We start from the raw sequence: 23,408 nt of genomic DNA on the forward strand, positions 1-23,408 counted from the left end.
TTTTTTACCCCATATTTGTTTTTGCGGACTATGCACCGGTAGAATGTTGAGTGATTTTAAATCACTGGAGCTCCAGAATTAGGCATAGCCCCCAAAGCGTTCTGAATCAAGCTAAATTGCTTTCTGGGAAGTTCGTTTTTCAGCAGTGGTACAAGGGTTCTTTGTATATCGCTCTCCAGTTTGGGCATTATTAGCTTAGGCAAGGGTTCTCAAAATTTATTAATCTTGACGAATGCTCTTAATTGATAGCTCAGGGTCACCTCCTACCCACGGTATTGATGCAGTGCAACAGTGCAAAAGCAGACCTCGTAAATGTATTGAGGAGTGTGTGGTGCATAGGCAGTCATGCATTAATAATGGGCTTGGATATTCATAATAGCGCATAAACTGGAAGGACACTTCATTAAGAGGCAGGAGAGATGGCCGAGGAAATTTGGGAGCTCGGGTAGCTCCAGAGGGGTACTCTGGGGAAATGTTAACCCAGCTTGACAGTGCATGAACTGAGGTAACTTTAATCCTTACAGCTGGTGCTCCAGTCACGTGATTACAACGCGCTGTCTATGAGCGTCATGGCCTTCGTTACGATGATCTACCCCTTGGAGTACATGTTCCCTGTGATCCCGCTTTTACCAACGTGCATGGCTTCTGCAGAACAGGTGAGCCGGAGCTTGTAAGTGTCCGTCAGCAGGTAATCGAAAAGTAAATGCTATATTTAAAAAAAACAAAAAATTATACATGCACTCTTAAAAAAAAAGGTTAAATTCGTTGCATGACGCTTTGACAGTAAAAAGTTAGTCTGCCTCACCCGTCTGATGTCTCCACTGTAGAAGAGAAACTTAGTCAGTGCGGTATGACTGCAAACTTGGGGCCTTTAGTATGCATCTTAGCAGTAGTGATTGCATGATGGTATGATATGCTCACCGAGATTGAAACAGGCAGGGGCTGCGGCGCACTTGTTTCTGGGTGTCAGTGGTTTTTCAAGGTTCTTTTAGTGTGTGAAACACTTGAGAAGGTTACAATGGCTGGAGGGAGGAGCTGAGGTTTGGCTCTTGAGGGAAGTCTCAAAACCGGAACAGATGTCTCTCCGAGAGAGCTAAACAAAAATTATTTACCTAACTGCGAGATGCTTCAACGAGGCGAAAAGTAAACTGGTGTATAATACTTCAACATATTCGTTTCTGAATTTCATAGGTCCAGTGTGCTGGGTTGGGAACTTGCAATATTGTTCACTGTTTTGTTGTTTATTTTCATGTTTTGACCTTAATTTGCATTGTGAACAGTGCTCGAGCTCTGGGAGAGCACACAATATAATTTATCTACCGGGCTATGACATAGGCTGCTACAGGAGGACAAATGTGCTCACATGCTTCAACATAGCCATCTCTGAACTCCACAGGTCTGGTGTGCTAAGATAGAACCTGCGTTGTCCATTTTCGCGTCTTGACATTCATTTGTGTTGCGAGCATTGTCCGACGGTTCTTCATGGTTGTGTGGGACAGCTCCTGTTGGCGCCGACGCCGTACATCATTGGCGTGCCGGCCACCTTCTTCAAGCTCAAGCGGTCGTTCTGCCTGCCAGACGACGTCTGGCTTGTGGACCTGGACTCCAACAGCGTCATCAAGCCGCCCGGGGTTGAGGACCTGCCCCCGCTTCCCGAGCCTGAGGGCAGCCACCTCCTGTACCACCTCAAGCAGGCGGGTTTCTCCTCTAGCCATTTACAGACTTCTCTGGTGGACCTCTTTGCCTTCCTACGCTGTTTGTGTGCATTGGAGTGTCCCTGAAATGACAACATTATTCATCGCAAAAGCCACCTAAAGAATACAATTTTTTTTTTTTTTTCAATCCTGGTGGTTGGGTATGGAAGCAACAGTTGCAGACGGACAGGTGTCATTGTCGCAGGGTCAGTCGTCTAGTTTTGTTTTGTTTATTCATACTCTTAATGCCTTCGGAGGTCATAGCAGGACTAAAAAACACATAAATAGAACTATTTTATGGTGCCATCATTGACAAAGAACATTGCAAAAATCAAAATAGATGGCTGCATTAACGACATTGGGGGGGCAGGTTATTCTAGTCAATTACTGTTCTAGGAAAGAAGGATTACCTAAATGAATCATTTATATAATTATATGGTTTGAGTGTCTTCTGATGTGAATATCTGGTTACTCTGGGGCAAAAAAAATCAATGTATTGATTTTTGTCTATTCCTAGCTCATTGTTAGCAATTAAATGAGGCAATTTCAGCCGATTTTGTTTTTATCCTTCCTGTAACATTTCGAGTCCTGCTGTAGAACACAAGTCTGTGGGCGAAACATATAGGAAAAATGCATGTTATAAATAAAATGCACTGCAGTAGGCTGCAGAGCAGGCTGGAGAAGAACATGATAATGTGCCTCGAACAGGACTGTAACAACCTGCAGCATTCCTCAATTGTGATGTTGCTGGACACAATATATGTACCAGTGCTAGTACGTGCAGATCTCGTATGAGCACGGTCTGTGACTCATTGATCGTGCTAAAAGCAATGGGGCCCCTACATTAGTGTATGACCCTTTGTGTTCCGATTGGCCTTGTTTGTGTCTTAGTTGGCTTAGCTTCTGGAATGCACAAAAAATTATAGTGGGCTGTTATTCGCACCTACCCATGGAAGCATAGTTTTTGAATACCTTGTGTTGCGTTATAGGTCTCTCTGTAATGAAAATAATAATCAAAATTGATTAAGTGATGCTTCAACGTTGCTGTTGTCGACACTTCTCACGGTGTTTTAGAATAGGAAAGCCTGGGAGTTTTGGGGGATTTCCATGGAACGTAGAAGAGCCCACAGAAGAGAATTTATTTAAAACCCACTAAAAGGATCTGACTGGGTATGTGTTAACTTGTCGGCACACTACCTTCAATGTCATGTGCAAAGGGATCAAATTACTTGAGGCTGTGCCACTGACAGAGAACTAAAAGATGAAGGTACTGTACTGCAGGCCTTGGCTTCGATGAGCATCAACCCTCAGCCAATCGGGAACCTGGACAAGATTCAACCCAGGGCGGCACCTGGTGCCAGTTCCCTGCCAGAGAAGCCCGAACAACAGCCACCTCCCCTCTCTGGCTTTAACCCGCTCATTTACGGCAACGACGTTGACTCTGTGGACGTGGCCACGCGAATAGCCATGGTGAGTGCACAGACCATCAAATCCCGTTGGTACCAACCAAAGCCGCCAATTTGAAATCTACTTGCTAGTATACCGTAAAATACCGTGGAAGGGCCCACATCTTATCACTTTTGATTTGAGTACTAACTGTCTCACCGAAGCTCCATTAGGAGTTGTAGTAATCAGAATGCTGGAAAGAAAAGTCTTGCATGGCGAGGGAATAATTTTATTGCTTTCTCAAGTTGGCAATGGATACTTTAGCAGGGAATTGTAAGCCATACTTAAACTGTCTTAAGGGGTGTCCAAACAGGACACTACAAAACGCACGACTCCGACAAATCGTGAAAATTGAAGCGGGCGCGAAGCGGGCGCGTCCGCTTCCATTTTCATGATTTGTCGGAGTCGTGCCTTTTGTAGTGTCCTGTTTGGACACCCCTTTAAACAGTCTTCTGATCTGCTAAAATGGTACAGTAAAATACCACTTGAACGAACGTCGTTTAAACAAACTATTCAGTTTTAAAAACTTTTTTAAATCCCCCACCGAAGCGCCATTGAACCCAATGCAGACGCCCTTCAGTTTAACGAAATTCAGCGCAATGCGCATTTCAGTTCTACGAACCTATTCCGTGGCACCATCCTATATCTTCCGGGTCATATTGATCACTCCAAGAAGTACAACCTGCACTTTTTGTTGCATATTTTCACGTTGAGAAGCGCACAACGTATAATTCGCCGCCGTTTTAGCTTTGAACTGGATTGGCTATCTAGATAAGCTCGTAGCCAGCCGAAGCCATAGCTGGCTTTGCGTGTTTAGCTGGCTTCACAGCCATAGCCATAGCCGCAGCTTCAGCCACCAAGAAAAGGCGATCACCTTCAGTTCTACGAACCTATTCCGTGGCACCATCCTATATCTTCCGGGTCATATTGATCACTCCAAGAAGTACAACCTGCACTTTTTGTTGCATATTTTCACGTTGAGAAGCGCACAACGTATAATTCGCCGCCGTTTTAGCTTTGAACTGGATTGGCTATCTAGATAAGCTCGTAGCCAGCCGAAGCCATAGCTGGCTTTGCGTGTTTAGCTGGCTTCACAGCCATAGCCATAGCCGCAGCTTCAGCCACCAAGAAAAGGCGATCACCTTTTCTTGGAGAAGAAGAGAAGAAGAAGAAGAAGAGGAAGAAGAATCAACCCTCGAAGAGGAAGCAGCAAAAATTTCAGCTAAAGAAGCACTGATGTGCTTGGAGAAACTGAAGGCCTTTGCTGCCCAGCAGACTGCTGTGCCGGAGAAGGTTCATGAGAGCTTGGATACAGTGACTCAATTCACGACCAGCGCAGTCCTAAATGCACAAGTGCAGCAAAAGATTACTGCATTCTACACAAAGTGCTAAGTGGTGGAAATGCACTTGCAAATGAGCAGAGTGACAAATAAATGGGTTGAAATATCATTTGAACACTCGATTTTTTCTTTAGTTTGTGATAACAAGCTGCAACATACTTATTTCAGTTGAGTGAACTTTCACTTTAACAAACTTTTTCCTGAGGTCCCTTGAAGTTTGTTCAAGTGAAGTTTCACCGTAATCGTATTGTGGCTTCCAGGCAAAAGATGATTCTGATGCCATGCTTGTGCACAAAGCCCAGTGAAGTTGGTTGATTGAAGTTTATTGATTTCCAATTGTTCTAGTTAGAGATATTAATTGACTTCAACGTGCTTGATGATAATGTAGTTAATGCAAAGGTGCAGGCGAGCTGGACAAGGATAACGATAATAAATCCTGGAGAAGGGACAAAGGATAAACACAAATCTCTAAACACAACTAGGGGACTGGTGCATAGCTGAAAAAATCCGCCTGGTCCTGGTATCGAACCAGGGACCTCTGTCCAGGGACGGATTCTAAGGATGGATTTTTTCATTTACGCACCAGTCACCTAGCTGTGTTTGGAAATTTGTTTTGTCCTTTGTCCCTATTGTTCCCATTCTCAAGGGATTATTATTGTTATTCTTGTCCAGCTCGCTTGCACCTTTGCCATAATTGCATTATCATCATAATTCTAAATTGCAGGCCGTTCACCCTTGTTGGTGTTAGACTGGTAACAGTTGTTAAAACCTATTTGCTCTATTGATGCCTAACTCCTGGTTAGCTCAGCTGGTAGAGCACTTTACTGGAAATGGAGAAGTCCCTGGTCCAATACAAGGACAAGGCGGATTTATTCAATCGCACTCCAGTCACCTAGTTGTGTTTGGAGATTTGTGTTTGTACTTTGTCCCTATTGTTCCCCTTCTCCAGGGATTATTGTTATGAATGTGCTTCTCTCTGTGAGAGTGCAAGTGATCACTCACACTTTTAAGAGTCAAACATCAGTTTGATAATGTTTTGTTGCTGCTATTGGGACGCTGACCTTTTTTTTTTTCTTATGCTTTATTTTCTGGTAAGAGTTGTTTAAAAGGATTTGTAGAGTAGTCGCCGAGATTTTTAAGTTGCATGGCATTGCTCTCTTGCCGTCGAGTTGAGATGGCTGTTTCTTTCCTGTTGCAGGTGCGGTTTTTCAACTCTGTTGGAGTACTAGCCCATTTCATGGAGCACACGCGTACACTGCGCCTGTATCCACGTCCTGTAGTTGCCTTTCAAGTGAACAGTTTCCTTCATTCGCGGGCTAAGCTCTCTACGTTTCTGCGCAAGTTCGTTCGTACACAGGTAATCTTTTTTGTGGACCTAAAGGCATACATTTGTGTAGTGGTAGGATCCTAGGCCTAGCTTCTGGAATCCTGCAGTTGTTTAAGTGCATGCTTGTAACAGTTCTCAAAAAGATTGTGAAGACACTGTGTTCATATTACTGTATTCCTTTTAGGAATCGACTATGTCGTTTGTTGATGTTACTGCCTGTGAGCTCAGGGTGCATAACTCATGGTGATATGCCATTGAATACAACAGCAAAAGCTTGTGCTGAAGACTTTAATATTAGAAGCCAGTACAATGTGTTAAACTAGTTGTTGTGGCTTTTGGACAGCAGTTAGGTATGTCTGTGCATGTTAATTATGTATGAGTTTTGTGAGATGACTTTTCATAGTTTTTTAGCTGGTTTAAGAGAGTTATTCTTATAGAGGCAAATCCAATTACATTTGAGTGGAGGGTTTCTGAAGGTTCTTGTCTGGTTTCTTTGTAGGCTGTTGAGTTTTATGCAGAATGGTCTCTCTGTCCCACCAATGTGGCTTTTCTTCGTGTGCATACGGGTAAGCCTATTGGTCATATTGGTCATAGTATATTTATTAGTCGAGATATGTCAAATTGAATTAATTCTGTATCTGTTGCTTAAATTTTGATTAAATTTGGATGTTGGGGCATTTAAAGTATTTAGTAAGACTTAATTTAGAAATTATTTACTGCTGGAAAAAGTTTGATTCATTTCTTAATTGATTTAGTTCTCTTATAATATTCAAACCCTTCACAAACGAGCTTTGAGTTGCTAGATTTTTGGTGAAGTTTGATCTATTAACTTTTTTGGTAAGTTAGTAAGGGACTGAGTACTAGACAGGTGCTCACCCAAGATCACAATATAATTAAATGTGATAAAATTATTGACTGACACCGGATTTATGTATGTTATAATTAGGGGTGTGCGAATATTCGAAACTTCGAATACTTCGCGAATAATGCTTGCTATTCGATTCGATTCGCTTCGCCCTTTCGCTGTTCGAACTATTCGAGTTCTTCGAATACTTCGAAAACTACGAATAAAGCAGAACTCATTGATTAGTGTCAACTTGCGGTCGAGTTCTCTGTTTTGTTTTTGGACTGCGCAGTATGGTTTCGAGCTTGGCAAACCTACACAACCAACCTAAGTATCTTTTTTTTTTCTTTTTTCTTTTTGTAGGAAGGATCGGAAAGTTATTTGCACGCGGTAGCGCGATCTGTCCTTTGCTTGCCGTGATGTCCGGATTGCAGAGTCGGCTAAGTGGTCGTGGTGCAAACGCTGCGATAGATAGGATGAAGGACTACGGTTTGCAACGGCACATGCATCGTCGCGACGGACCGCACGACGTTTCGGGCGTCAGCCCGAGACGTCTTGTATACGTTCCTGTCCACATTCATTTTTAATGTAGCACAACCATATATTCGTGATTTCGTACCTACAATGACTACAGTAGCCAAGGTGCTATGGATTCGGATATGGATTTATGGCTCACCTCGGCTATCGGTAATATCTGGCTTGTGTTATTTTCCGCTTGATTTTCCGGTTTATCAGTTTGCCAGAATTCCTTTTGTTATTTATTTCTACCCGTTTTCAATGATAAAAGTGAGACTTCCTCCCCCCGCCAAAAAAACTAAACAAAACATATTCTTAATTTATTGCATCTTTGTGCCGCCCTCTATGGACAGAACTATTGCCCACGGAAAGAGATGGTGCATAGTCAGTGCGGTTGCGCAGCGCGATCGCGCAATCTGAAACTCTGCCGTGGCCTGTCGACCTGCCTCCGCTTGTGTACTTCCGTTTACGTTCACGTGGTTGCGTTCACGAGCGTAAAAAGAGATCGCACAAAGAAGAAACGCAATCATCGACTTCGTATTGCGGCTTGCGGACCCGCCACCGCTTGTGTACTTGCGTTTACGCTCAAGTGCCTCCTTTCGTCCGCGATGCGATCTCCGACTGCGTTGTGGCTTGCCGACCCGCCTTCACTTTTGCACTTTCATTTACGTTCTCTAACCTCACTCAAGGAATGGTATTTTGCTGACTGATCTTTCTTCATCTGTTTTTTTAACAGTCACATGTGGGACATTTTTCTTATTGCAATAAAAGTAACCTTTTCATAAACGTTTGTTGAAAAAAAAAATTCCAGTTGTGTTTTTTTATGAAGCATTCTTGTTTAATTCATATCAAATAGAAAATATTTGTTTTCAAATATATCCTTATTTGGAACTACTATTCGTATTCGAAAATATTCGATTCGATTCGATTCGTAATCTTTATTATTCGATTCGATTCGCTTCGGAAGATTTTGATATTCGCACACCTCTAGTTATAATCAGTTTAAGCCAGCCCTTCAGTCTTTGGCAAAAGACACGGATTTAGATTTCATGGACTCGTATGGCACATTGATTTATTTTCATTCCATACTTTCAGTCAGGTTGCTTCATTACCATACAATACTGAGCATACACCCATGTCACAATAAGTGGCTGTTTCTACTTCTGATACATTCGAAGTATGGGCAAAGTTTTGATCCCACCTAGCTAACCAAGATGCTCCCCTGCGTCGACAACTTCTCTGAGCGCGCTGGCGCATGGTGGTGAAGCTTGATGCATGTACACCTGCGCAAAGTGGTTTAGCTTGATGTGCGTGTGGTGGTGCAATGTGGTAAAGCTTGTGGTTCTCCTTAGGGCCACTGCCTTTGGGGAGTACCACGTTCGCGGCGAGACTTTCTACCGCGAAGCGGGTTCGTACTCGCGTGGCATGCTGCTCTTTGAGCGCAAACAGACACCAGTCACGTTGGTAACGGTGATAAACTGTTTATTTACAATGAAACAAAATAACAACAACACAGCGGCTATAAGCTGGTGAACGCCGTCGGTGTGGAGATCGCCCACGGCCGAACGGTCGTTCACAAAGGTACAAAGTACGGGGTAAACGCTCACCGGTGCGCCGGAAGGGTCCCCGTTGTCGCCGCCGCCGAATCCCAGGAAGAAGAGAGCAGCGAGACTGCTGTCCGCTGGTTTTAAGATCACGGCGGGGGCGAAGTGGCCAATCAAGGAGCGACACGTCGATCTCCTTTCTGCGGGGGTCCGTTACGGAAATCGCCCCAAGGGGGAGAGGAGGAAGCCACTCACAGTGGTAAGTAGCGCCACCTCTCGCTACGCCAGCTCGGCCGCCACGGCGCGCCAAAACGCTGACGCGACAGAATGTTGAGGGATCACAATCCCCACACTCCCCCCTCCTTAGCCAATAGTCACCCGCAAACGGGTAGACCAACACAAACACACAACAAAACTAAAATAAGAAAAAAAAAAGAAAAAGGCCGCCACGGGACACAACAGCTCGGCTCATTGGTCCATGCTCCAAAAGCTCGTCCAACGGTCCCTCACCAGCGGTACAGCTCCCAGCTGCAGTCGATCGGCTGCGTCAACACGTGACCGCCGCGCACGTGGCGGATCACCTCCTTAGCGCACAGGCCGGGGTAGGGCGTCGAGCCCAAGGTGACGAATGTCCCACAGCAGTATTCCGACAGCCCACACGTCGGACTTGAAGGGGAACACCTGAAGATGCAAGCACTCCGGAGCCATCCGCCGCACTGGAAGGGCGCCCTTGGCCTTCTGGTGGTACACACGCCCGTCTCGGAGTCCGTAATGCTCCTGGAGAGGCCGAAGTCGGCGACCTTGTAGCAGCCGTGTTCGTCGACGAGCACGTTGAGGGCGGCCAGGTCCCGGTGGATCATCCCTCGGCTGCGGATGTAGTGCGTGCCTTACGAGCCCTGCTGGGCGAACTGCGCCAGGTCCCTGGGGCCCTTGGGACTTGTTACGGGACGAACGGGAACAGCTGGTCCCTGGTCGGCGATCTTTCCGACCGCGGCGCGGGTCCCGAAGATGATGAGCCGGCAGTCGCTGGCCGGATGTCGATCCCGACGGCCCAGGAAAACGACGGGTTGCTGGTTTGGTCCGCGGCCGGCTGGGGTAGCGGGACAGCCTGACGAATCACGCGCAGCTCTGGACCCTGGACGCCGCCGAACTGCCGAAGCCTGGAGACAGCAGCTCACGAACGGCGCGAAGGAAAGGCTGGATGAAGGTCCTCTTCGTAGGTGCGGAACGTACTGCGGTAGAATGACCACTTGGTCTCCGACCGCTTGTGACGACGCTCGCACCGCGCTCTCGCGTTGACAAGTGGCACACGTGAGCGTAGGTGGCAATAACTGACCAATGGCAGTTACGCGTACCCTTTCCCTCGGAAGCCGTGTTTGGGGGATTCCCCTACGGGTTCATCCGGGAGCGAACGCTGAGGTGACGTATGTAGGTCACTGCTTGCCAGTAAACAATGGTGTCTGGCGCGTTCACGAAGGCAGCAGGTGTATTGTGCTTTGCACTTCCCTTAATGTGACATTTCGCCACTTAATGGGGCTGCCTCTACGAAAACTTCGGATAATAGTTCCTCCGTCTACGCAGATTGTAGCGAGACGCCTGTTGTTCATCGTCGGCGTTATCTCGTGCTGCGTGTGCATGTTTCTGCGGGGGCTGAGTTTGCTCGTTGGCCCCGTTTTCCCTCTCATGGTAGGGTTTCAGATCCCACACATGTACCGGCCCACCGACTTTTCTTGATTGCAAGTTTGTCAGCTTGTACACGAGTGGGGAGAGAAGTTCCTGCACTCGGTACGGGCCACACCACTTCGGAGCCAAAGCAGCCGAGAAGCCTTTGCTGGCATCACTCAGAACATGGTTGCGTCTGAGGACGAGATCGCCCACTTTGTAGCGGAGGTCTCGATGCGAGCGGTCGTACTGAGCTTTTTGTTTCGCTCGCGCTACCCCGAGATTGCGACGCGCCTCCGAGAAGGCTTCCGTCATCCGAGTTTGTAGCTGCCGCGCGTGGTCCGTTTGCGTCGGCTGCGCGTTGTCCACCCCGGCGCTCGTCCCTAGGACACGGTCCATGGGGTTCGGAAGCTCTCTCCCGAATGTGAGGAAAGCGGGGGTGAAGCCCGTCGAACGGTTGAGAGTGGTCCGAAGTGCGAACCCGATCTCGGGGATATATGTGTCCCAGTCACGGTGCCTTTCCGCGAAGGCGGCCAGCATTGGTTTGATGTTTCTGTTGCATCGCTCCGTGATGTTCGACTGCGGGTGGTAGGGCGTGGTTGTTTTGTGCTTTATGCCAAGGGCCTTGCACGCGTCCACGAATACCTTCCCGACGAAGTAGCTCGCTCGATCAGTCAAAAGAGCTTCGGGGAACCCAAAACGGGTGAAAACCTCCATGAGCTTCTCCGTGATCGCTCGGGCTGTCAGCTTACGGAGTGGAAAAAGTTCCGTCCATTTGCTGAAGTGGTCAGTTACAACCAGCAAATACTGGTGTCCTTTAGGGCTCCTCGGTAGGGGGCCGACCACGTCGCAGGCTGCCAGAGACCATGATTGCTGGCTCGGAATCGGTTGCATTAGGCCCGGGGGTTTGCCGCCTCTTGGTTTGAAGCTTTGGCAAGAGTGGCAGGTGCGGGCATAACGGAAAACGTCCCGTTTCATGCCCGGCCAGGTGGCGATGCGACATAACTTTGTGTAAGTCTTGGAGCCGCTCGCGTGTCCGGCCAAGTGCGAGTCGTGATAGTAGCGCAAAACTGCGTTTCTCAGACTGCGGGGTACCATTACCTTGAACGCCTCGTCGGAGTCGTTCTCGGAGGGTATGTACCTCAGCAAGAGCCCGTCATTGCTCAGCAGATATGAATCCTCCGTGCCCGCACCAATACCAGATACGTCCCGGCACTCGGCGCCTACTACAATACCAGTAGTGTTGCGCCCGGCGGTCGCACCGCCCGCCTCCACGGCGTCCGACTCTTCTGCGAGTCCGTCGATCACCTTTCGACAAAACGGATCATTCTGCTGAGCTTTTAGAAGCTCTTCTTTGCTGAACACGATTCCCACGGCGCTCACTGCGTCTAGGTGGTTGATCGTCTCGTCCGGGGTGGTCAGATCTGCTGCCTCCCTTTGGGACTGAGTCACGGCTTCGCCTGACAATGTGGATGTCGTTGGCTCGGCCTGGGTCTTTGCGGAAATTTGTGTGCAGTCTACGGGGGCTCGTGACAATGCGTCCGCCACCACGTTTGTGCTGCCTTTCCGGTACCGCACGACGTAGTCGTATTTTTGCAGCATCAAAGCCCATCTTGCCAAGCGACCAGCGGGTTCGCGAAGTCGGGAGAGCCATATTAGGCTTTGGTGATCTGTTTCGATCACGAAAGTGGTCCCGTCGACATAAATGTCGAAACGCCGGAGTGCAAAGACGATGGCCAAGCACTCTTGTTCGCATGTGCTGTAGTTCCTTTCAGCTGGCGTCAACGAGCGGCTGGCGAAGGCCACCGGTCGGAGTACACCTTCGTGCTGTTGGAGCAGGACCGCGCCCAAGCCAAGATTGCTGGCATCTGTTTGGATCAGAAAGGGCTTGTTCAAGTCGGGTAGCTTGAGTTCAGCTGTGTCCGCGAGCGCTCGGGAGGTGCGGCGAAAGGCCGCTTCCTGCTCGGGACCCCAGCTCCAACTCACAGACTTTCGCAATAGGCGTGTCAGTGGTGCTTGAAGCGTCGCGCAGTTTGGGATGAATTGGCGATAGAAGTTCACCATTCCCAGGTAGCGACGGAGGGAGCTCACGTCGGTTGGCGCAGGAAACTCCAGGATTGCCTGTAGTTTGTCGGGGTGTGGCGCAAGGCGCCCGCGATCCAGTTCGAACCCGAGCAAGGCGATGCGGGTTTCGGCTATTTGGGCCTTTTCGGGGTTCAGGGTCATTCCCGCGGCTTTTAGCCGGTCGAGTACGTCCTCGAGATGACGTAGGTGATCTTCGAAGGTGTTGGAGTAGACGACAATGTCGTCGAGATAGGCCATTGCGTGTTTCCATTTGGCTTCTCCCAGTACTCGGTCGATCAATCGCTGGAACGTCATAGGCGCTCCGCACAGACCGAAGGGCATTCGTGTGAATTCGAAAAGCCCGCGGTGACAACAGAAGGCTGTTTTTGCCTCGTCACCTGGCTCCATTCGAACCTGGAGGTAGCCTCGGCTAGCGTCCAGGGTGGTGAAGTACCGCGCACTGCCCAAGTTGGACAGAATCGAGTCGATGCTCGGTAGCGGGTAGGCGTCCTTTCGTGTGACGTCGTTCAGACGGCGGTAGTCCACGCAAAGACGTGAGGTGCCGTCTTTCTTTGGGACCAGCACCACGGGGAATGCCCAGGGGCTGTTAGATCGCCGGACAACTCCGGTGTCGATCATTTCGTCCAGGGCACGGTCGATGGCTTTTCGTTTAGCCAAGCTTACGGGTCGCGCGTTCTGCCTTCTTGGCAGTTCGTCGCCCGTGTCAATGCGATGTCGCACTTCGTTTGTGCAGCCCGGTCGGTCCGTGAACATTGCGTCATAGCGGCGCAACAACGACGACAGTCGGGCTTTTTCTCGCCCTGACACGCTGCATGATTGCGTGAGCAGTGGGTGCGTCATTTCCCCGATGGGGGCGGCGCTCGCTGCCATCGGCGCTGGACTCGGTGTCTTGGGGTCAATGACCCGGTTTAGGGAGTCCCTCGCTTCCTCTCGACGGCTCGTCGCGTGCGCCAATGGTGGCGTTGGCGGTACGGCTGGGGGTTCGCAGAAGGGTTTCAGGGGTGCAAACGTGCCCTCCCGATAGCCTGCGCTGCTGACGTCGATTACAATGCCTGTTTTGGCAAGGAAGTCTCTGCCCAAAATAATGGGCACCGATAGGCCAGGGAGATGAACGAAGCGTTGTCGTCTTACTCGATTCTCCCATCTCGCGACCAGCCGCGCGGTACCAGCCGAAAGGGCGGTTCCGCAGGCTAGGCGAAAGGCAGTGTTGCATTCTCGGAGTCGGACAGAATTCTGTCGGAGGTGAGTCAACACTTCGTCGCCGAACATCGAAGCGCTTGCTCCGGTGTCGAGGAGTGCCTTGAATGGCTTGCCGGCGATCGTCACAGAAATGAACGGGGCCGGCGTGCCGGTCGGGAAGCCTATTCTGTAGGCGGTCGGTAAAAGAGTGGCCATGGGACCCTCTGGTTCTTTGTTAGCCACCGGTCCGTCCGTCCAAGGACCGTTTACCGGTGGCTTTGCTCGTTTCCCGCACGGTGCGATTCCGTGTTCGGCCGCTCCGGGCACTGGCGAGCGAGATGACCGGGGCGATTGCACCGAAAACATCTTCTGTCGTCGCCTCGCTGGGGGTTCCGCCGTGCGTTTTGGTTTTCGCCGGCTCTGTCGTAGCGTGCATTGGCTCGCTGAGATTGAGGGATCCTCGTTTCCTCCTGCCTCGCTGCCTCGTTGGGGCGCGAGTCGGTGGTTCTGAACTGCGTCGTCGGCCGGCTTGTTCGTCTACCGTAGGAGTACGGGTCGAGCGCACGATCTGAGATTGCGTACGTGTCTCGGCCCCGATCTTCCGCATAGTTTGCGGAATCGTAGCGCCTCGGTGCTCGGGATGGCGTGTCCCCGCTCCACGCGCAGCGCGGTTCGAGGGCCGCTGACGCTGGAGGCGGAGGCCGGTACGCACGGGCAGCGAGAATGTCACCCTGAAGGCGCCGGGCCTCGGAGGCGAGCTCGTTCAGGTCGCGAAAACGGCTGCCTCGAAGATACGCAGCGAAAGTCGGGTGGCTTTGGCGTATGACGCGTTCCACTCGCTCTGCATTGGGAGCTGAGGGTTCTGCGAGCTCGAAGAGCTCTTGCATGGCTCGTACGAACTCCAGCAGGGACTCGTCCGGATGCTGGGTTCGCTGTTCGAGCTCCCGCCGCATCCTTCTCTCGTAGTCGGCGGGAAGGAATTCGCGGCGGAACGCCTCTCGGAACTGATCGAGCGTTCCGGGTTGGTCACCGACAAGTCGGAACCAGCGGGCGGCTTCGTCGACGAGCGCGATTGGCAGAATGCGCTCAAGTATTTCACGATCGGACATTCCCATCGCGCGTTGGTACTTCCGTAAATCGTCAAGGAAGTCCGTAGCGCTCGCTCTGTCTGCGTAACCCCGATAAGTCGGGACGGGAATTCGGACCGGAGGTCGTTGGGCCTGTGGTGCGAGTGTTGTCGTTCGCAACGCACCTGTCAGACTCTCAATCACACGTGCCGCGTTTTCGAGCAAGGTGTGGTGAGGCGCCGCAGCGGTTTCTCCGTGGGGAGACCGATAGGCTTCGCTTTGTGCCGGCGGCGGAGCACGTGTGTTCAGGGAAGATCCGGGAGCGATGGCACCCGTCCGCAATGGCGTCGGAACCACGCTCGGCTCCAGGGGTGCGCCGTAGGGCGCTTCTCGTTGAAGTGGGGGCAGCGCGAATGCGTCGGCCGCGGTCGCCAGCGTGAGCAAATCCGAGAAGTCGGTCTGCATCGTCACGGTAAGCGCTGGTTGCGCGAGGACTCATCACTCGGCAGCAGTCGCCACACACAGACGTACCGGGGTTCTGGTCGTCAGCCCCACGTTGGGCGCCAAATTGTGGTTCTCCTTAGGGCCACTGCCTTTGGGGAGTACCACGTTCGCGGCGAGACTCTCTACCGCGAAGCGGGTTCGTACTCGCGTGGCATGCTGCTCTTTGAGCGCAAACAGACACCAGTCACGTTGGTAACGGTGATAAACTGTTTATTTACAATGAAACAAAATAACAACAACACAGCGGCTATAAGCTGGTGAACGCCGTCGGTGTGGAGATCGCCCACGGCCGAACGGTCGTTCACAAAGGTACAAAGTACGGGGTAAACGCTCACCGGTGCGCCGGAAGGGTCCCCGTTGTCGCCGCCGCCGAATCCCAGGAAGAAGAGAGCAGCGAGACTGCTGTCCGCTGGTTTTAAGATCACGGCGGGGGCGAAGTGGCCAATCAAGGAGCGACACGTCGATCTCCTTTCTGCGGGGGTCCGTTACGGAAATCGCCCCAAGGGGGAGAGGAGGAAGCCACTCACAGTGGTAAGTAGCGCCACCTCTCGCTACGCCAGCTCGGCCGCCACGGCGCGCCAAAACGCTGACGCGACAGAATGTTGAGGGATCACAATCCCCACAAGCTCACCCCGTTATGTGCCCCTTCTGCATTTTGGTCTTGGACCTAACAGGTGCCTACCCACCGGTGTTTTCAAGACTATCTCAAAATTTTGGTTGGGTGCTTGCGCAGTATTTTATGGTAATTAGACTAGCTCGATTTCGGTACGTGTGGAGACAGATATATTTATTTGCTTTGTCCGTGGTTGGCAACTCGCTGTAGAAATGCCAGGGGATTGTGGATATAGTCACATGGGCTTAGTTCCAATGTTTGACAACGATTAAAAATTTTTTTTTTAGGTGTGTTTGATCCTGCAGTGATAGGGGACAAGGGGAAATGGTATTGTCATCAGTTGGAGCCCATTTATTTTGATGTGTGGTCCGAAAGCTGTACCCTGACAACCAGCATGGCGGCCATGGGTCTGACGGATGAAGCAAGCACGGGTAGGTTCACTTAGGTTTTCCTGCTAATACTACAGGTACTAGCAGTGGCCACTATTGTTTAGTCACATCTCCCAAACTGCAGGTTACGTCAGTCACTTTAGAAGGCGGGACACATTGTTGAAGGGGGGCTCAAATATTGCTGAGATGTCCGGAAATTTCCGGCTTGACTAGCTTTTTTAAAACAAACAAATGTTGCGTTTGGGGACTCAAAGATGCGTGGGTGTCCTGAAGTTTCAATGTGCCTAGCTTTTCAAAAGTGAGATGTTTGGCATGACGTCAGAACGAGAAAGCAGATGATGGACTGAGACCTATGCGGGTTGCAAGTTTGTCTGCTTCTTTTGCAGGGGTAGTAGTGACATGAGAACACTGAGCTCTGATTGGTTGGCTCTGATTGAAGGATAATGGATAGACCTCAAAGCAAGCTGCCTTGAGGTTGACCCACTATACTTCAATCAGAGCTCAGCATTTTGATGTCACTTCAACCTTTAGAAAAGAAGCAGACAAACTTGCGCTTCGCTTAGGTTTTCTGCTTACTTTAGAGTGGTGAACCAAACCACTCGGTGTCGGTGTGGCAAAGGACCCTAGCACACACCTCAATAGGTATAAAACCATTGTCGCATTGCACTGCACTTATAGGTTTTCTGCTTAAAACGGGAGACGCGAGTTGAAAAACGACAATATTTTGCAAAAAAATGTGATTTTGAGTTTTATGGGTTTTGTTATTTTTTGAATCTTTATATATGATGTATAAAAATAATTAATGCCGGTTAAGACTGCAGAATTCACATTTGAAGACCTCCAGGCAACCCAGAACAGCATGAATTCGAGCCATTTTTCTCTGCGTGGTTCTTCATGTTGGGATGTCGCCCGCCATCACATTTACATTGACAAATAGGCCTAGCTATCTCTTCTCTGTTGCAGACTTCTGTAGCTTCAATTTTTCAAAGAAATTTATTAACAAATTACTATTTTGCATGCCCCGAAAGACTATAGCTACACACTTATGGTAACATTCAAGCACATTTTTCTTTTTAATTCTTTTTATGTAATTTTGGGGCATCTTCACATTTTGTGCAAAAGAATTTCTGTTCTTAATATCGCCCTATTGTATCCAATTTTCGCACGCATATACTTTAAACAATGTAGGTTTGGTTAGAATGTATATTTTTTAATATTTATGAAAAATTTAAGAAACGTTTTTAGTTTTTAAATATTTTAAAATGAAAGATCTGTCGCACACATTATTTTTGTTGTTTGTGTTTATTTTACTAGGCTTTTCTAAGTATGTTGCCACGCCTCACGTGGTGAGTTCGAGAACGTTTTTTTCTGCATGTACATTGCATCGAGAACCTAAAAAAGCAAGCCGTATCAAATCTAACACCATATTTATAAAGAGAAGATTAAGCACCATAAACTGCGAAAAGTTTATTTCAATATCGTTAATAATAAAAAAAAAAAATTACCCTGGCGCATGTCTCCTTGAATTGGTTTGATGTCGCATATATTGACTACTACCAAAATTGCAGGCCCCTGCTTCATTTAAATTGAAAATATTATTGTTTACTTTAATAATTCTAGAATATAAGCCGAGTTTGCAATATTGACATGGGTTGAGAGTCGAGCAAGCTCAAGAGATGCAGGTGGTTAGGGAAAGGAAGAGCGTATGTCTCGGTTTGTCGGTGGAGCGTCCGGAAAGCACCCAAGAATTTGGGCACATTACTTGCACTGCTTTATCTCTCTCCGGCTTCTTGGCTGGCGGCTTGAGGAGGGTTGCGTTTAAATTGGCTGCCATCCTTATGGAAAAGAAAGAAAAATGTGAAAAACACCGTGCTCGAAAGATGCGATTTCTGTCTACGCAGGTGAAAGTGGCAGCGAAAGTGATGACGCCAGTAGCACCAGCTCCTCCTACTCTTCCTTAAGTGACTTTGTCTGTGATATGGTGGAATTCAATGGAGAAAATGTCGGTGAGTCGTCCTCCGGTGGTGTGGAAACGCCGCGAGAATGCGCGGGTCACTTCGCGGTCCCCTACCCATACTGTCTCACACAGGTTCAGGGTGTGGGAGGCCCTTTATTCTCAGTCTTTCCGCGATACTCTCTCCTTCTCCAAGGGGGAGCTCACGTCGAAGAGGCATCAGCAGCAATACTTGATCGGGCAGACTACAACGCTGTGTTCAACCCGCCGGTGGAGCTTCAAATGCCGGACTTGAACCAGCAAACCTTGGAACGAACCGACTCCCGCAGTTCCCTGCACGGGTCAGGGACCTCTTCGTCGGCCAACTCATCTCTGTCGAGGTAGGGGGTCCTCAATTACTTGTGTCACCACCTTCGGTTGGTAGGAGGTTTATTCGTATCTAATGTGTATGGTTTACGATCATTAAAGCTGCCTTCCTTTGTCAGCTTTCCTTCCGCGCATCCGTTATTGAGCTGAAGCTAAGAAGAGAATATTTACCATAAAATCCCAAGAGATGCCCTCCCCTCCCTTGAAAGATGGCCCACCCCTACATATGGCTTGATTTGCTATATCTTTTAAAACACCAAAAGATGGCCCACTTCTAGGAATAGTAGTGTTGGGATCAATGATGAACTCCGCATAAATGCAGCCAGTTAGCTATGGCAAGTTAAAAGCGAATGTTGCTGACTGGGAAGTACAGTCATCTTTGCTTCATTGCCCCTCACCACCATAACAAGCTTGGAAGGAACACATAACCTAGGGGTGGCCTTTTTTCAACTTTTCTTGATTGTACACCGGAAGTTATCTCACTCCATATTTTCACCAGATTTGCTCTTAATTTTATCTGTACTATCTCGGGATATTAAGGTAAACATTATTGTTAATTTTATTTTTTATTATTTATTTCTTTATTTATGTTTTCTTTCGCAGCCCCTCTGGGCAACCACAAGGAGACGCTTCTGGAGGAGCTTTTCCAGCGCCTAAGACGGAAGGGCAGGTGAGGATGCTGCTTTACCAACAGCTTAATGTGTCAACCATTCATAGAAGTAGTATTCTCTTGTGTGTGCTGGGTTTTTAACGTTTTGGGTCATTCTCTAGACTTGGCCATCTTTCGTGCATGCATGTTTCCTCATGTCTCATTGAGTGAGCTATCCCCCTCTGTGGACATGCGCTGTTTGCAGTGAATAAAACTCCAGACAGATTTCTAACGGTGAAGCTTGGGGTATATTCGCTTGACAGGCTTAGATCAACGGAGAAAACCGAGTACTCTGTCAAAGATCTGCGAGGAGGAAATGCCTCGAGGAGGAGGGTGCGGTTGAGAAAATCTGAGCAAGCATTCGCACTGCTGTGTCACATTCAGTTGAGTCTGTGAAGTCTTTCTCTTTGAGAACCTATTTGTAACCGTCACGGGCTCATCGAACAAAAGGCAGGAATAAAAGAAAAGAAAGACACCCATAGCTCAACACTCCTGATCACAATCCTTCCCTAAAAGTAGTCGTGATCATAATCCTTCTCCCAAAGTAACCATAATCCTTCCCCAGTTGCTCGGACAGAACATCCGTGACGCTTAATCCCCTCGGTGATGTTTAATCCCCTCTTCGAATAAAACTTTCCATCTTGCGAATACACCATTAGGTTGCTCTCACTCAAGGACAGCCTCAGTTCGTAACGTTCTGGTTTTTCTCGATTTTGAAAAAAATTAGCTCGGGCATTTCTTTTTGAGTGTTTGTAAGTATATAGTACTTAATAGGGGAAAACACTACCGTAGAATACCGTGTATCCGCCCATTCCATACTAAGCACCCATTCCCAAATTTGTAAGATCTAAGAAAATGTGCAGAATACATTGATGTGTAATATTGATTACCGGACAAGCACCCATCCCCCATTTTTTCGCGATTATCTCTAAATTTTGAGTGGGCGCTTGCCCAGTATTTTACAATAGCTCTAACTAGGATTTTGTGTTTCTGGTACATACCAACAAATGCCAAAAATGAGCCCTAGTCGGTCTTATCAAAATTGGAAAAAACTGAAATATATATATTTCATATTGAGGCTGTCCTTGAATAAAAAAACAAACAAACTTGAGCTTCATGGGAAGAAAGCTTTTTATTTACGGCTTTTTGTTTTCTGTAGACATTGAACATATACCACGCTGAACTGTCTGCAAGCTGCTGCTTTCTTGGGGCATCACGCCCATTGTCCTGCTTTCTTATCGGTACCGGAATGTCATCCATTTGTTTGGTTATGTTCCCTGGTGATCTGAGAGCTCCATGCTCCCGATTTTCATGTTTGTCCGGCATTGAAAATTTAAACCAACACATTAAATTTGGGGGGATAAAAAAAAAACAAGAAAAAAAACAAGGAAAAACTATTTTTTATTTGAAAAAAAAAAATAATAATAAACACTCGAGATCGCGGAGCCCTAGTAGAAGGTGGTGTGTCTCATTTCGGCCAATGCCTGGCCGATAACCACACTAGATTTTTTTTTTTTATTGTGAGACATTGAAAATTGAGATTAAATAGAACTGCACCTGTAAGAAAAAAAAAAAACAAAAAAACTAAACAGCATTCTTGAATTTGAAAAAAGAAAACCCCTGAAAATGCGGAACTCTGGTTATAAGGGTATCATTACGGCCAACGCCCGGCCGATAATTTTGGCGAACTCTCGTCTGACATCCGAAAATCAAAGCCGAAAAACACCGATTTTGCACAAAAATAATACCACCCTGAAAAGCATCCCCAAAATTGAAGAAAAACCAAACCCTCAAAAACGCGAAACCGTAGTTACAAGGCAGCGAGCACATCCGATTTTCGGCCAATGCCGGGCTAACAAACATTGACTTTTTGTCTGACGCTGAAAATTGAAACTGAAGGACGCCAGATCTGTCAAGAAAAGACAAAACCCCCCGAAAAAACGTCCCGCCATCTGAAGAAACGTAATCCTTCGAAAACAGGGAAGTGTAGTTCTAACGACAATGATGAGAGTAGTAATCCCTGGAGAAGGGGAACAAGGGGGACAAAGGACAAACACATTATCGTCAGAGCTTAAGGTGTTCGATTCTGGCTGGCCTAGGAACCTTCCGAGGGCGGAGACAACGACGCCCCGGCCGGGGGCGGCTCATCCAACGACGGGGAGCCTCACACGCCCTCGACGATCCGGTCTGGCCCCAGCCGCAGCCCCGTGGGGAGCGTGAGCAGCGGGCGCAGCACGCCCCCAGAGGGGGGCTCCGCCGCTTCCTCCGGCCGGGCCATGGGTGCCCTGGGCAGCCTAGCCGGAGGGGTGCTCAGCAGGGGGCCCGGCAGCGGCAGCCTCACCTCCCAGGGGAGCCAGGTACAGTGGGGGAGGGAGTGGGACCCCTAAGAAATGACGTAATTGGAATTAGGTATTTTGCCATAACTTTTGTTCTAGAGAAGATATCGGATATATAATTCCAAATATGATATCACAATATAAAAAGCATGTCAATTTTCAAGAAATTGTTTCGATAAATGAAAAAAAATAGATTAAGCACCCGGGTCGCCCCTAATCCGAAAAGCTCTGAAATTCAAAATTGCAACAAAATAAAAAAATTGAAAAAAAAAAAAAAAAAAAAAAAAAACATTTTTTTTTTTTTTTAAATTTTATAGGAGTGCAGGGCCAGTGGTCTAGAGGAAGTGCCACTTCAGTTTCCTTTAAAATCTCAAACCGCTTAAAAAAAGGGGTTTGCCATTTAGCTCGTCTGAGGTTCCTTTCAGGACAAATTATGGTGCCCAAACTTTTTTTTTGCAGCGGAGCTGTTAAGGGCTAGTTTCTCCAGTTTCGTGTCCGTCAACAAATAAATGTTGACACAAAACTCTGGACAGCTACCGCCATCTATGAGCGACGGCGGCAACCAGACAACCGGCTTGCCGCTGTCGTTAATAGATAGCGGCAACCTTTCCAGGCCTTTCCACTCTGAATTTCTCTAGGCGTTGTCCTGGATGTCATCCTCAAGGATGATGCCTAGAGGACGACGTCCTCTAGGCGTCATCCTTGAGGTCGTCCTAGGAGTCATCCTTGAGGTTGTCTTAGACGTCATCCTCGAGGTCGTCTTAGAAGTGATCCTTGAAATCATCCGAGAGGTTGTCCTCGAGGTCGTCCTAGAAGTCATCCTTGAGGTCGTCCTAGAAGTGGTCCTTGAGGTCGTCCTAGAAGTGGTCCTTGAGGTCGTCCCAGGCGAAAATGTTCGACTGGGACCAACTAGTTCCAGTTCCAACTGGTTTATGGAACAATTTCCAGTTGCAACTGGTCCCAGTTGGAGTTGGTCCCAGCTGGTATTGGTCCCAGTTACAACTGGTCCCAGTTGGAGTTGGTCCCAGTTACGGCTGGTGCCAACTCCAACAACAATGTAACACGGCACAAAATGGAAGGTTGACAAGTCTTCATTGTCAAAAACTGGGAGAATAAAACTAAATAATAGGTTCGATGACAAACACGCTTCCGGGTTTAGCCACTTGCTTGCAACGATTGAATCGCTTTTTCAGGGATAGTATTCGTTAGATGAAGGAAGATAGGCCACTGGCGTTTGTTAGTGAAGACGTCCTCAGCCTCTCCCCATTGCGTGAAGAAAGGTGCTCACCCGTGTTCCCGCGTTGCGCAGGGGAAGTCCTGATAGGATGCGGCAGTGCTCCCACCTTGCAATCCAACATTTCCAATTGCCTCTGTCACAACAGTCAAACATTTTCGAGGTAGACCCCCCGCCATTTTTGCCATTGTGCTTTCCGCAGTGGTTTTCTCTTCCGTCTGGTCTTTCCTGGGTGCCCCCCGATCGCTGAACTGCATCTTTCCATCCTCGAAGTTCACCGCTGCCACCATGGTGTGTGCACAGTTGGGTCCAAACAGGCGCAGCTGTGGTATTGACATCATAACGACGCCAACTTAAGCGATGTCGACCCTTCTCTACCGCGTCGCGTTTACTGTTTCCGTCCGATGTTGGTTGCATATGCAGCGCCATCTGTCGACAGGGCGTACCACTAATCCGCACCCGCGTGCAACGGCGGCCGGCTGGCTCCGATTGGCCAAATGATAAAAATGCTGTAGGTATTTAAATAAATGTTTTAACACATTTTAATATATGCACTGAATGTTCATTTTGGTAAACATATTTAATGTCGCTAATTAGATTTTCCAATTAAAAGAGATTATATAGTTAATTAAAAAAAATTTTTTGTAAATACATTATTG

The 23,408-nt window shown here is 48.3% G+C and overlaps 1 protein-coding gene across 6 annotated transcripts in view; it reads left to right on the top strand.

Moving 5' to 3' along the window:
* LOC8025943 (MAP kinase-activating death domain protein) overlaps positions 1-23,408 on the top strand; it is an 88,654-nt gene that overhangs the window by 20,007 nt on the left and 45,239 nt on the right. For 2 of the 6 annotated variants that reach the window (XM_040503952.2, XM_040503951.2), the window contains exons 5-14: positions 525-656; positions 1,500-1,694; positions 2,976-3,164; positions 5,679-5,837; positions 6,307-6,373; positions 16,109-16,252; positions 18,112-18,216; positions 18,331-18,544; positions 19,134-19,200; positions 21,279-21,536. In XM_040503952.2, coding sequence (XP_040359886.2) covers positions 525-656; positions 1,500-1,694; positions 2,976-3,164; positions 5,679-5,837; positions 6,307-6,373; positions 16,109-16,252; positions 18,112-18,216; positions 18,331-18,544; positions 19,134-19,200; positions 21,279-21,536 — 1,530 coding nt within the window. Of the gene's footprint in view, positions 1-524; positions 657-1,499; positions 1,695-2,975; positions 3,165-5,678; positions 5,838-6,306; positions 6,374-16,108; positions 16,253-18,111; positions 18,545-19,133; positions 19,201-21,278; positions 21,537-23,408 lie in introns of all 6 variants that reach the window. The other 4 variants (XM_040503953.2, XM_029975658.4, XM_042286528.1 and 1 more) reach the window with 2 other exon arrangements.

The sequence above is a fragment of the Ixodes scapularis genome, unplaced genomic scaffold (assembly GCF_016920785.2).
Source record: "Ixodes scapularis isolate PalLabHiFi unplaced genomic scaffold, ASM1692078v2 PGA_scaffold7__128_contigs__length_106722199, whole genome shotgun sequence".
Lineage (NCBI taxonomy): Eukaryota > Metazoa > Arthropoda > Arachnida > Ixodida > Ixodidae > Ixodes > Ixodes scapularis.